Genomic DNA, 13,477 nt, shown 5'->3' on the forward strand with positions numbered 1-13,477 from the left:
TCTAGCTACTCTATTTCCCTTGTTCTTTGAATATACCAACCATTCACCTGTCTTAGGACTTCATACAGCTTCTGTTGCCTGGAATGCAGAGACACAGATGACCAGCTTCCTCATTTCATTCAGGACTCTGCTCCACATTGCTTTATCATAGTGCTTCCATGATCATTATACCTAAAACAGCAAACACACACACACACACACACACACACACACACACACACACACACACACTACTTCTTGCCCTTACTTTCCTTTATTTCAAAGCCTTATTACCAACGGATATTATATATTTATTTATTTTTATTGCCTGTCTTCACCCTTCCCTCAGATGTAAAGTACATGAAGGCAGGTACTATCTGTTTTGTTCATTGCTGTATCTTCAACATCAAAGATGAACCCTAACTACAGGCTTATTTAACCCTACCACATATGATTGTAGAGAGATAGAAATACGTCCTTTCCCAAAGAATCAGTATTAATATTTGAAAAAGGACTCTGGCCTTTCTTAAGTGATGTGCCTACCCCTAAAACATTTTCTGTGTCTAGAGCAATGAAGAAATCTGATTGGCCAGTCTGGGTCACATGCCCTTCATAGTTCTGTTGTGGGGTGGGGGTTCAGGGGCTGAGAGGGAGAAGGGAGGTGGCAGAGGAAGCCTGTGCAGTCCATAGGTGGAGAAAGGAAAGTTTCCAAAAGAAAAAAAGAGGTTCTATTAGCAGAATGGGGCAGGGGGAGAAGGGAGAGAATATGGGGGAGGGAGAAACAACAGATGGCCACCACTGAGATTTTCCAGAGTAGGAAGAGAAATACAGGGATAAGCTGGGGCCCCTGGTAGAGGAAGAATCCTTAAATAACTGCACCTTCACACGTTTGGGAAGAGGACATGCTGAAATCCCAGGCATGCCTGTATGGCATCAGCACGCCCTGCTTCTTGAATGATTCCCTGTGGGGAGTTGCAGGAAGGATCCCCCTAGCGCAAATAATCCTAAAGCTTCACCACAGAAGCTGGAGGAAAGATAGAAAATCAGGGATCAGCAGCATAAACAGGATCTCTGTTTTTCCCTGCACATATTATCGCTCACCAGGTCATTTGCAGAACTCTGCATCCATGACTATAAAGATTAACTAACAATTCATTTTAGGTAAGGCTGACAAAGAGTTCATTTTGAAATAAGCAACAGCTGTCAAGTGGGCATATGTACACAACTTACATTTGGAAAAAGAGCATATAAATCTTGCCACTATTATTTAGCTCAAGGTTTTTGTCCTTTTTTTGTTTTTGTTTTTGATACACCCAACCATGAGGTATTTTAAATTTTTAAAATCCATTCCTGAATATAGGAAATGTTTCTTGGGTTCTCCTGAGAGTGGGGTGCCCAGACTAACCACAGGCACACACACATTCTTCCCATAGTACAGTACTTTAAAATTAATAGCACATGCAGAGGAAAAACTAAACCCTTTGACGTCACTCTTGAAATGAGGAAACATAAACAGAAAAGGCTCCACTCCAGTAAGCCGCCAGAGTTGAAGCCGATTGGTCTCTGCTTTTCCTCGCCTGTGGCAACTGACAGCACCTCCCAGCCTAGCAGGCCGGCTGCCTGCCTGCTCCCCCAGCCAGTCGTGGGTCTGGGCACTGCAGCAGGCTCAGCTCTGTCCCAGCGCTTGCCTGGGAGAAAAGTCGTGTACTCACCCAGAGACAATCTCTCTTTCTACCTTCTTTCTCTCTCAATTTCTCTGCGTGCCTTTGTGTTTCTTTCTTTTTTTTTTTCTTTTTTCCTTGTTTTTACTTAATTATATTCCTAATCCTGGATGAAGTTGCTGGATTCTGCAGCACAAGTCTTCATGAACAAGCAGCACCGCTCAGAGATTTCACGGCATTCAAAGGTCACAGAACTGCCACTATGGTTAAATGTCTTGTTTAATGGTTGAGGTAGGTACAACAAATTTAAGCGGCAAGCTCATTTTTCTTGAGAGAACAGAATCAGAGATGGCAGGAGTTTTATTTAAAATGAACCTGTACATATATATATATGTATATATATATATATATATATATATATATATATATATATATATTTTTTTTTTTTTTTTTTTTTTTTTTGGTCTGTGATTGTTACTACAGCAACCAGCTTTTGAATTTCCTTCCTTTTTCTAGGCGAATGGACTAAACATTATCACTTACCCTGAATTAACCCTTTCATTCCAACCAGCCTAAATGCGAGACTCCAGGATTTTCATTGCACTTTGAGACCCCGTGGAGGAGGACTCCTTTTTCCCTTCTTTTGTAGTGAATGCAATACTTTTTCTTCAACATAAATCTTAGAGTTGGGTCATTTTTCTTTTCGGTGGAGATTGAGCAGGAAAATATTAGTACAGAGATTGGTGAGGACTGCAGGAAAATCAGGGTTTTTTTTGTTTTGTTTTTTGTTTTTTGTTTTTTTCCTTGAGTTTGTCATGTTGGTTGATAGCAGACTTCAAGAAGAAGAAATTAGTAGGAATAAGCTAATAGGTAATAGGGCTGAAGGTAGAAAAACTTGTAGAAGGTATGTCAGAAAAATGAATTCCTGAGGAAAATGCACTTTAGCACCTTGTTGCATTTAAAAAAATATTCTGGATTTGGAAGTTGGCAGAAGAGGTGCTGTCGCTGAGTTAGATGACCCATGGTTTAGATCTTACTTTTTATAAAGGAAACTAAAAAGTTCTTTATTAACCCTGTGAATTTGCTAATTTTCTTTTCCTGCAAGAGTTGAAAGCAGAGTGAGATATTTAATTAGGGACCTTAGTGATTGAGCCGGGGATCTAATTAATCATCCATAGATTCTGTTCTTCATAGGCTTTGGGCAGAGTGACTGTTTGAGTAAACCTCTTTGCATCAGAAGGCAGGCATAGACAGTAAACACACTAACTGCTGCAGGAAGCAGGGCAAATAACATAGCGCTAATGTTGTTTTCAATGACACGTTATTATTATGCGTTGAGGGGGACCCCTGCTAAAAATCATTTCTGTGCAAAGAGTCCATTTTTGTCAAAGCAATTCCAGTAACATATGGTTAACCTGGATTTCCTTATTAGCCTTCTCAAAGTTATGCAATAGCAAGTAAAATGGGATTATTCGAAACCGTGACTCTGTTTCCAAAATTTCTTACTTGATTTTTTTTTTTAAAGATTTCTATTCTCCACCTTGAGAAACAGAAATTTTAAAAACTGGGTCATGTTAGAAATATTAAGCAAGATATCAGAGACATAGTGCATTTCAAAGGGTTAACAAAATTAACTGCATGAGACTGTAATGTACTAAGTTAAGAACTGTGAAAATATTAGCTCCGAAATGCAGAGGATGTGCTGTGAATGGACAATTGCTTTTCTCCAGCGCCTAGTGGGAAAACAAGGACTTTGTGTGTTGCAAATGCGGTCCCTCCATTTCCTCTGCTTTATCTTGTATTACCGGCTGGGGAAACAAAGATGGGTGTCAGTAGTTGCGTCTTGATTGACATTTTCTCCAATAAAATGAAGTTGCTTTTTGTAGCAAGTAGAAGCCCAAAGTTAACTAGTTGCAACTTCGAAGATTGTACCCTCTTTGTAAGGATTTTTACCTGATACCATAAGCTGTCCAATTTTAGACTGTACTGACTCAGTTGAACAAAAGGAGACAAAAATCAGTGGTGACTCTAAGTCAGCAAATTAGCTGGCAGAAAACCCTTTTTGAATCAAGTTACTTAGGGTAAGTGTGGAAAAATTCAAGATGTGTCGTGAACAGACATCGACTTAGGGAAAATCGTTGTACCAGTACACCTTTTGGTGCTTTACACGGTGTTCAGCACAAAGCTGTTTATTGTCAGTTCTCAATAAATACCTAGTTAAAATACTTGTTGAGCACTTACTACCCTTCATATATCGTAAATTATTTAAATGATTCTAAAGTATGGCATTTTTTACAGTCTTTAAAAAATGGTTTTGGTGTCAGTCCGGCCTAAAATGTAATCTAGAAATCAGCACATCAGTAGTACAGAGGAGGGCGTTCTCAGCACTGACTTGTGTTATTTTCAGCCAAAGGACGTCCTACTCCAAACAGATGCAAAAGTAAAATGACCAAGTTTCCTCAAAGTGAAAATGAACCACCTTGAAAATGCATCTGCCTAGTAATTAATCTTCCAAAGTCCAAGGTTGTTAGCTAGGCTCAAATCACAGGGGAAGCTGCTTGTCAACTCACAGAACAGTGTTGGAAGGAATTTTTTAAACCCTAGACTAATCTCAAGCAAGATGAAGAGGTCTTCATTATATTAAAGAGAACTACGAAAATTAAAAATTAGGATAGACTTCCGAACATCTAAACGTAAAAGCTACCAGGTAGTCTAAGTGGTTCAACTGACACTGACTTTGGGGGGACATCTTATTGGGGAAAGTAGGTCACTTACCAGGGACACTGGATATACAGAATGTCTTATTCCAAAAATCCACCATCCTATGGTGGACACACATGTGCTACTTTTCATGTGTATCCCAAAAGTAGCCTAGAGACAAGTAGGAACCTCTCCTCTAAGACGTACATCTGGCTGAGGAAGAAGGGATTTGGCATTTGGACATGTAATGAGGTCCTCTCTAACAGTGCTTCCTCATGGTGGCACCTGCATTTCTCCCAACAATGTGCCTTGGAGAGCACTTCCATCATGAGAACATGAGATCATGTTCACATGAGAACAGCCTTGTGATCTGTATCATTGGCTTCCAGGAGCATCTTGGGTGACTTTGTGGACGTGCTAACTTTGATGCGTGAGATGGTGCATACTAGGTGTGTTAGCAATTTTTGAAGTGATTGATATGGAGATTTGGGGGAGAGAAGGGAAAAAGGGATGTAGAAACCCAAACTGACTGAATATCTACTATACACAAGCACTTAGAGATTTGAATGTAGAGAGTGAAGCGTGTCAAAGTTCTAATGTATAACCAAGGTATTTATACTTTTCCAAGAATCATTTAGGTATCCAAATGATTTCATTTGTACTTATTAGAAAGTGACTGCATGGAGCACACTAAAAAAAAACAAAGCAAAACAAACAACGACAACAGCAACAAAAACAGGAGGCAGAGACAGGAGACCAGAGTGGGTATTCTCTTCAGGCTCTAACTAGCTGGGTGACTGAGCTACTTGCTCACTCTTGACTTCAGTTTCCTTATCTATAAAGGAAACTGTTTGTATTGTGTTTCTAACAGTTTTTTTATCTGAAACTTTTTATAGTATTCTTAATTTAGAGTTTTTAAAATAATTCCATTTATATATATATATAAATGTGAAAACATCAAACCTTTATTCAAAAACATCACTGTGTATTTTCAACATGCCCCATGAATGAATACAAAATAGATAAGCAATGATTTCCACCTTTGGGAAATTTAAATTCTGGATAAACATATAAACGAATAGCGGAGTCTTTGCAGAGAAATGGAAGAACAAAGCAGAGTTTGGAAGGAGGTAGTGATGAGGAAAAGTGAAACTGAAGAGGTGAAACTATGCCAATTGGAATTTAAGAAGAAAACTAAATTTTCTATCTATGTATTTATTTCTATTATGGTGATCTTTAATATGATCAATTAGAGGCATTGCCATTCTTCTAAAACAACATATATAATGGTGTTATTTAAAAAAATACAAAAATATAACATTGAAGACAGGTGAAGTTTTCTCCAGGGGCCGAATTAAGTTACTGCACAGGATGGAGATGATGAATTAAGTCAGTGAACTAAATCAGTGGTGATGATGGTGTCTTCTCTATCATCGTTTGAACTTGGAACCCCAAGGAGTCATAGAAAGCAGGAGAACCTTAACAGCAGCCCCAGATGCCAGCAGCCATTTGGTACAAGCAGGAAATGGTCACAAGCTGCAATGGGCTTGAATATTGATGCAATGTGGTGATGTTCTGGGAAATGCCCTCACTGTTAGGAAAGCTTACCTAGTGTCTCGGAACTTCCAGAGATGACCCATGTGAGTTAGTGCACATTTCTTAAATTTGGGGGGCCTCAGTTTCCCCATCTTTAAATGCAGCCATTGGAATATTTGTAGAATGCCTTTTTCCTTCCCAAATCTGACAAGATTAGTATAACTTCTTAGCATCCATTTGTTTTTATTCTTCCATCTCTCCCATTCTTTATTTCTACCACTTCCCTTTCTACTTTGCCTTTGCTCAGTTTTCCAAATTCACATAATTTCACCTCCAAAATACTCTCATTGCCAAAGAAAAACAAAAGCCAAACAAGGTCCTAGGTTTTGAAGAATTTCTCCTCAGGAAGACTGTTGCTCCCCAGAGACAATCACCCAGCCTTGCCCCTGGTTCTCTTGTGAGAGGCTGATGGGCTGCTCCGTGGCGGCAACACTCCTTCATATAGTAAGGGACGTGCTCTGTGTTCATTGTAGCTGGGTACTATAACATTACATGACAAGAATCTTTCTCCTGAGTGCCAATCACTATTGTGGATTTTCTATATTATTTAGTTTAATATCTCCTTAACCCAATTCTGGTTTCTTTAGCATAATTGAAAACATGTGGATAATCCAATTGGAGGAATCCTCAGACAAAAAACATTTTCTTTGGTGAATCGGTTGTCCACTGAGTACCTGCTCTAAGAACTTTGCCCTAATGGTCCAGGGTCACTGCCTCATCCTTGTGGTAGGATTTGATGCAGTTCAGTTCCCCTAATCCAGACACACTGGTGAGATCCAGTCAGATCTCACCAGTCAGATTGGGTCAGAACATTCGTCCTGGCATCTCCTCTATGTGACAGTTTACAATTACCAGCTCAAGCATGGAGAACAGGGAGCAAGGTTTGTAGTTTCAGATAAACCTAAAAATAACTCAACACTAAACACACAGGAACTTATTAAACAATATACAGGTTTTAATGTACTACTCTATAAATACACCAATATTTTGAAAATCTAAATCCTTTCATGGCTGCTTTATACATCTATTTGCATGTAGTATAGAAGTAGGAAAATAATAGCCTTAGCTGATATGCCAGTAAAGAAAGTTTATGTCATACATTTAACCTCCCCCTTCCCTCCCTTCCTTGTCTCCTCCCTTTCTTACATTTGTAAGGAGAAGATGGAAAAAATTAAGATTGGTAATGAGATGTTGATGGAGGTTCCTTTAGTAAAATTTGGAGTATGTTTGTATTAGTTTTTCCTTTCTAGTAGTTGGTAAATTCACCTAAGATTTTTTATTAAAATTCCAGATTGTTTTCTTATTAAGACCTTTTGTGTTTTACACTATCATAATTAACATATAAATAAGAAATACATAAAATATCCTTTTAACACGACGAAAATTATCATTACCAGCCCACTGCTTCAGACATACAAAGTAAAGATTCTGTTCAAAAAGGGGGTTTATACATGACTTAAATATACTGAAGTATATTTAAGAGTTCTGAGTTTTAGGAATATGCCTATTTTCTCCTGCAATTGGAGGTCAGGTCTAGGGCCAATCTGGGGTTAGGGCTGTTTCCCTAGGTCCAGGTGTAGATATAAGGAGGTTAACATATGCCTGATTTGGTCTGACTTGGTATCAAAAGATATCAAATAGTCAATGACTTACATATTCGTTGACCTTGGTAAATCTTAGCCTAAGAACATATCAAATTATATTCATTTTATACTCTGTAATATAAAAAAACCCAGAAGCTTCCTGAATCCAATAATAAGTGAGTTGTTGAAAATGTTACTTTAAATATGTACAATAGAAAACATATAGTTATTTAAAAGAATGTGCTAGATCCGCAAGCACAAATATGGAATGATTTTTAAGACATATTAAGGAAAAAAAAGCTAAACATTTCCACAACTATATATACACATTCATACACACCAACAGAAATTTTCTGGCAATTCCAATAAAAATCTTAAACGATGGACACCTCTGGGAGAACTTGGAATAGAGGATGGGGAGCAAGATGTACTTTTCATGCATATACTTTAGAATTGTTCAGCTTTTCTCCCCACAAGTTTATTACATCTACAGTGGGGGAAATGAAAAATGTTTGTTTTTATTGTGTGATATTTAAAGTTGAGAAAAAAATAGAAAGTAAAAGAAGAGTTCTGTTTTGTTTTTTAAATTGCTTCATTTGCTTTTTCCTTCAATCCTGTTGAGTTCTTCCCATGTGTCATTGACATGGTGAAGGAGCACAGTATGACCAGCAAGGAACCACTCCTGCTTGAGTAATTTTGGGCCAATCATCACTCTGAACTCCAGTTTCCTCCTGGACAAAACAAGGGGCTTAGTGAAGGCCAAAGTTTCTTCTAGCTTTTACACATGTCTAAGAAAATTTTTTGGTCCATTGTATGCCCAACTATTTGAGATTTTTCTCCATAAACTGAATATACATATTTTACTGTACATATTTTATTGTTTTGAACATTTTGTCTAAATTTTCTGCTTTAGAATTGGTCAGTTTGGTTTAGTTTTTTGAATTAATTAAATACACAAAATTTATATTCATCCAAATAGTATTTAGGGAAACCACACTTCATTGATAGACCTTTAAAATTAAAATCGACTATAATATCATGTATTCACAAAACAGTAGAAAACACTTATTTGTATTAAGATGTGTCATTTGTTGCAATACAAGCAGCTAATGCTTCAGCTTGAATATGATTTATATATTTTTTGGTTTTACAGGAGAAAAAATAAGACTTTCATTTCCCTTTCTCATTATGCCACTTGCCAGCTGTGTCTGGTCAGATGAAAGAACTCAGTCATTCACAAAAGTGTAGAAGCATTCTTATAAAAAGGAGATGCTGCAGTAATACAAAGGTCTAAAGAATGCCTTGATTTAGAAAAGGTCATTAAATTTAAGAAAAAAGTTGTTTTCCATGAAATAGAAATATAGCATATTTCTATGTCTTTAAGATAGTGTTCTTGCTTTTCAACTAAATGAAAACATGTTCAATTTGGTTTTTAATTTGATTGGGAAAATGTAAATATTAGTCATTTTTGTTATTCAGTACTTTTTATTTTATATTTTTCTAGAATTTACTATTACGTTTGGAGTAAAGAGTAATCTTGAAGTAAAAATAAAATAAAAAGGATAAACATAAAACAGATAGGAATTTGTTTGATTGCAGGTTTTGAATGACCAGAGCCAACATTCTAAACTTGTCTCCATAAATCTATTTTAATTATTTAAAAAATCATTAATCACATAAAATAATTCATTGACTTATAAATATAATAATTGAGAAATATTGTCCTCTTTTTTAAATTAATATATTGCCCCAAGTGTTTACGTGTGAGTGCATGAGAGAGAGATTAAAGGCAAGGACTTTCTCAAACTTGAAGACAAATTTATATAAAAGCTTTTTATGTGGTAATTCATATCAAGAAGACAGTGATTTGGAGAATATACCCTACAGAAAATGCCTCTTTTAATGTAATTCTTTAACAAAAGAAATAAATGCATTTATTAGATTAAATGATAATAATTATAATTTTTCTTTAAAAATTCAGTTTGTATGTTATGTTGTGAAAGAGAAGGGAAAGCAGGAAGAAAAAAATGAGGTTCAAACTTTTTTTTTTATATTTTATTTACTTATTTGACAAAGAGAGACAGCGAGAGAGGCAACACAAGCAGGAGGAGTGGGAGAGGGAGAAACAGGCTTCCCATGGAGCAGGGAACCCAATGCCGCTGAATTCCAGGACCCTGGGATCATGACGTGAGTCAAAGGCCGACGCTTAACGACTGAGCCACCCAGGCACCCCAAGGTTCAAACTTTTACAAGGGGCACTAAACTTGTAATCTAAAGCCTTGAGTTTAAGTTCCAGTTGGTAGTCTTTCTGAGAGTAATGCTTTCAGCAAGTTATTTAGAGTTTTTGACTTTTGTATTTCTGCAATGTAAATATTTATTTATTTATTTATAAGAGTAGGAGAGCATGAGGAGAGGGAGAAGCAGACTCCCTGCTGAGCAGGGAATCTGACATGGAGAGGGCAGGGAAAGCCTGCCCATGGGAGCCTGACAAGGGACTTGATCCCAGGACTTTGAGATCATGACCTGAGCTGAAGGCAGACGTTTAACCAACTGAGCCATCCAGGTGCCCCTGAAATGTAAATTTAAAGTGAAGTAACTTTAGGTTCTAAAATTTCTAGGACTTACTGCACAGATGAATTGACTTTCATATGTAATTAATCACTTGATTCATAAAACAAATATCAAGTCACCTCATTCTTGAAAGATCCCTGCTAGGAAAAGATTAGTTATGCCTATTTTAATGGCAAGAAAATTGAGGTTCACAGAAGTTACAGCCGACAGAATTGGTATGCAACCCCAGCTTTTTTATGACAAATTTTTATTGCTTTTATATGTTTAAAATGCTTTATGTTTCAAGTTCATTTTTAATCATTCTAAGCATGAATTGAAAAAAAAATTTATGCAAAACATAAAAGTATCTGTTTCAAATGTTAAAGCAATCTACTTGGTATATTTATTTATAGGATGTTCCAATATATAAAGGAACAACACTATTTCATTTTAAATGGATTCACAATGGATGAATCTGACACTTTAAACCTGAATTTTGGCTGTCAGAGGCAGTATAGTGTAATGGTGAATGGTGCAGAATCTGGCGCCATTCATTGTGGTTTGCTTATTAGCAATATGATCCCGAGAAAGTTACTTAATCTCTTTGGGCCTCACTGGACTTACCATAAAATAAAAGAGTTTATAGTAGTGTCTCATAAGATTGTTGAGAAGATCAAATGAGTTTCACCTGTAAAGTGCTTAGAACACTGTGTGAAAGACAGTAAGCATTGTGTGTGTTAAGAGTTGGTACTATTTTCTTACAAACTATAAAAATTATTTCATGAAGTTATAGCTATTTTGTGTATAGTGCTGCTGGGTGCTTTAAACATTTAAGGGAAATATAGTTTTTTTAATTTTTAAAATTTTCTATATCAAACAATAGTGCATATACATAAAAATACCCATCATATAAATAAACATAACAATTCACTTATTATAAGTGAACCTGTGCAATCATGACCCAAGCCAAGAACTTGAACATTATTACATTATTGCCACCTCAGGAATCCATCATGCCTCCTCCATTCTGCCATTCGCGATTATAGGGTAAGACTCATTCAGTTGTCAAATATGGTTGTATTTTGTTTATTTTTATTATTCCATCGTGTTTAATTATTTGAATATGCAAGAATTTGTTTGTCATTCTGCTGTGGAAAAACATTTGTGTTGCATCTAGTTTTTTTTTATTTATTTATTTTTTATTTTTTATTTATTTATTTTTTTTATTAAATTTTATTTTTTATAAAAAATACTGGCCTGAGTATTCTTGTTACCCATCTTTGGTGCACATGTACCTGTATTTCTGTTGAACGTATGCTTAGGAATAAGTTGCTGACCAACAGAGAATGTTAGTGTTCAACCTTAGAAAATTCAAAAAATTGCTCAAAGTGGTTCAAATAATTAACATTCTTACCAACCCCATATGATAGATCACTTCCCCATTAACCTTACTTATTGGCATTTAGTAGGTATGTAATGATAGCTTATCATGGTTTTAATTTGCATTTTCCTGATTATTAATAAATTGGAGCATTTTTTCACTTGTATAGGTCAGGTAAACATCCTCTGTCAAATTTTTAAACAAGTGATTTAGATATTAACTTATAATAATTCTTTATATATTTTAATACCTTTGATTGCTATATATGTTATATATTTTCTCCCCTTGGTAAAATCTTCTGTTTTCTTCTTCAGGATTATTTTGGTCGTTCTTCGTTCCATATAAATTATAAATTAACTTAGTTTCCTCCCTGCAAAACAAAACGCTGTTAGGATATTGATCAGTTTGGAAAGACTGACATCTTTCCTGACTCTTCAAATTTATAACATAGTATATCCCTCCATTTATTTAGGTCTCTATTAAATTCTCTCAATAATATCTTTAGTTTGTTTTGTGGCCATTTTACACATTTTTTGCTACTTATTTTGATATTATTCAGAATGTTATCTCTTCAATTTCAATTTTAACTTTTGTTGCTAATACATAGAAAAACAGATTTTTCTAGGGGTGCCTGGGTGGCTCAGTGGGTTAAAGCCTCTGCCTTTAGCTCAGGTCATGATCCCAGGGTCCTGGGATTGAGCCTCGAATCGGGTTTTCTGCTCAGCAGGGAGCCTGCTTCCCCCCCGCCCCTGCCTGCCTCTCTGCTTACTTACATCCACATCCGGCTCTCCTCTCAGTAGGGAGCCTGCTTCCTCCTCTCTCTCTGCCTGTCTCTCTCTGCCTACTTGTGATCTCTGTCAAATACATAAATAAAAAAAAACAAAAACAAAAAACCCAGATTTTTCTATATCAATTTATCAACAACATTGCTTAACTCACTTATGAATTCTAATACTTTATTCTGTAAATTTCTTTCATTTTCTAGGTAGACAATCTTACTATCTCAAAATATTGACAGTTATATATCTTCTTTTTCCATACTGAACTTTGTCTTATTGTGCTAGCTAGAATTGTCAGTAAATTGTTGAAGAGGGTAACATTGGGTAAATGGATTGTTTCAAATCTCAGAAGAGCTTTCAATATTTTTTTTACACTTAGTATGATATTCTTTATAATATTTGGTAGTTCCTTTCTATTCCAGTTTGCAAGTTTTTATGAATGAATACCTATCAAATATTTTTGATACCTGTCATATGATTTTTCTGTATCATTCTATTGTGATGGTGGTTGATTTTACAATGTCAAATCAAACTTGAAGTCCTAAAATAATTGCAATTTAGTCATGATATGTTGTGCTTTTTTTTCCCCCCTAAATCCCTCATTACCTTGTTTCTGGAATGCTAATAATTTTCAGGATTTTGAAACTGTGTTGATGAAAAAGATTAGCCTAAAATGATCCATTTTGGTAACAACCCTATCAGGGACCCACAGATCTCATAAAATTAGAAAAATTATTCTTTTAAAAATATTTTGGGAGAATTTATATAAATTTGTGTTATTTTTTCCTTAAATATTTGTTAAAAATTATAAATAAATCCATGTGGTCCTAGAATATTTTATAGGCAATTTTATAGTTATAATTTTAATTCCACTAACTTTTATAGGCTCTTCAGATTTTCTACTTTTATTTTCAGTTTTGGTAAGTTGTGTATTTCTTGGTCTTAGCTATTTTGTCTAAATTTTATAACTAGCATGAGGTTGTTTGTAATATCCTGTTTTAATATTAGTCTTACTTTTTATTCTTGCTATTAATTTATTATGCTATTCCTGTTTTTCCTTTTTTCCCTATGGTTTTGTCAAGATCAATTTTATTAGCTATTTCAAGTAAATAAGTTTTATTTTTTTTAAATCCTCTTCATTTATCTATGTTTGTTGTCTATTTTTAATTTCAGTTCTTTATTATTTCCTTCTTTTTCCTTTCTTTAGACTTATTTGCTGAGGTTTTTGTTTTGTTTTGTTTTGTTTTT

At 35.4% G+C, this 13,477-nt stretch overlaps 1 protein-coding gene across 1 annotated transcript in view; it reads left to right on the plus strand.

Annotated features, from left to right (window-relative positions):
• Window positions 1-1,760: 1,760 nt before the first annotated feature.
• LOC111147667 (phosphodiesterase 7B) overlaps window positions 1,761-13,477 on the plus strand; it is a 308,013-nt gene continuing 296,296 nt past the window's right edge. Inside the window, exon 1 of the mRNA XM_022503873.1 lies at window positions 1,761-1,931. Within this exon, the coding sequence (XP_022359581.1) occupies window positions 1,911-1,931 (21 nt within the window). The 5' untranslated portion in view covers window positions 1,761-1,910. The remainder of the gene's footprint in view (window positions 1,932-13,477) is intronic.

Source organism: Enhydra lutris, unplaced genomic scaffold, assembly GCF_002288905.1.
Source record: "Enhydra lutris kenyoni isolate GAN:26980312 unplaced genomic scaffold, ASM228890v2 scaffoldscaffold17, whole genome shotgun sequence".
NCBI classification, from domain to species: domain Eukaryota; kingdom Metazoa; phylum Chordata; class Mammalia; order Carnivora; family Mustelidae; genus Enhydra; species Enhydra lutris.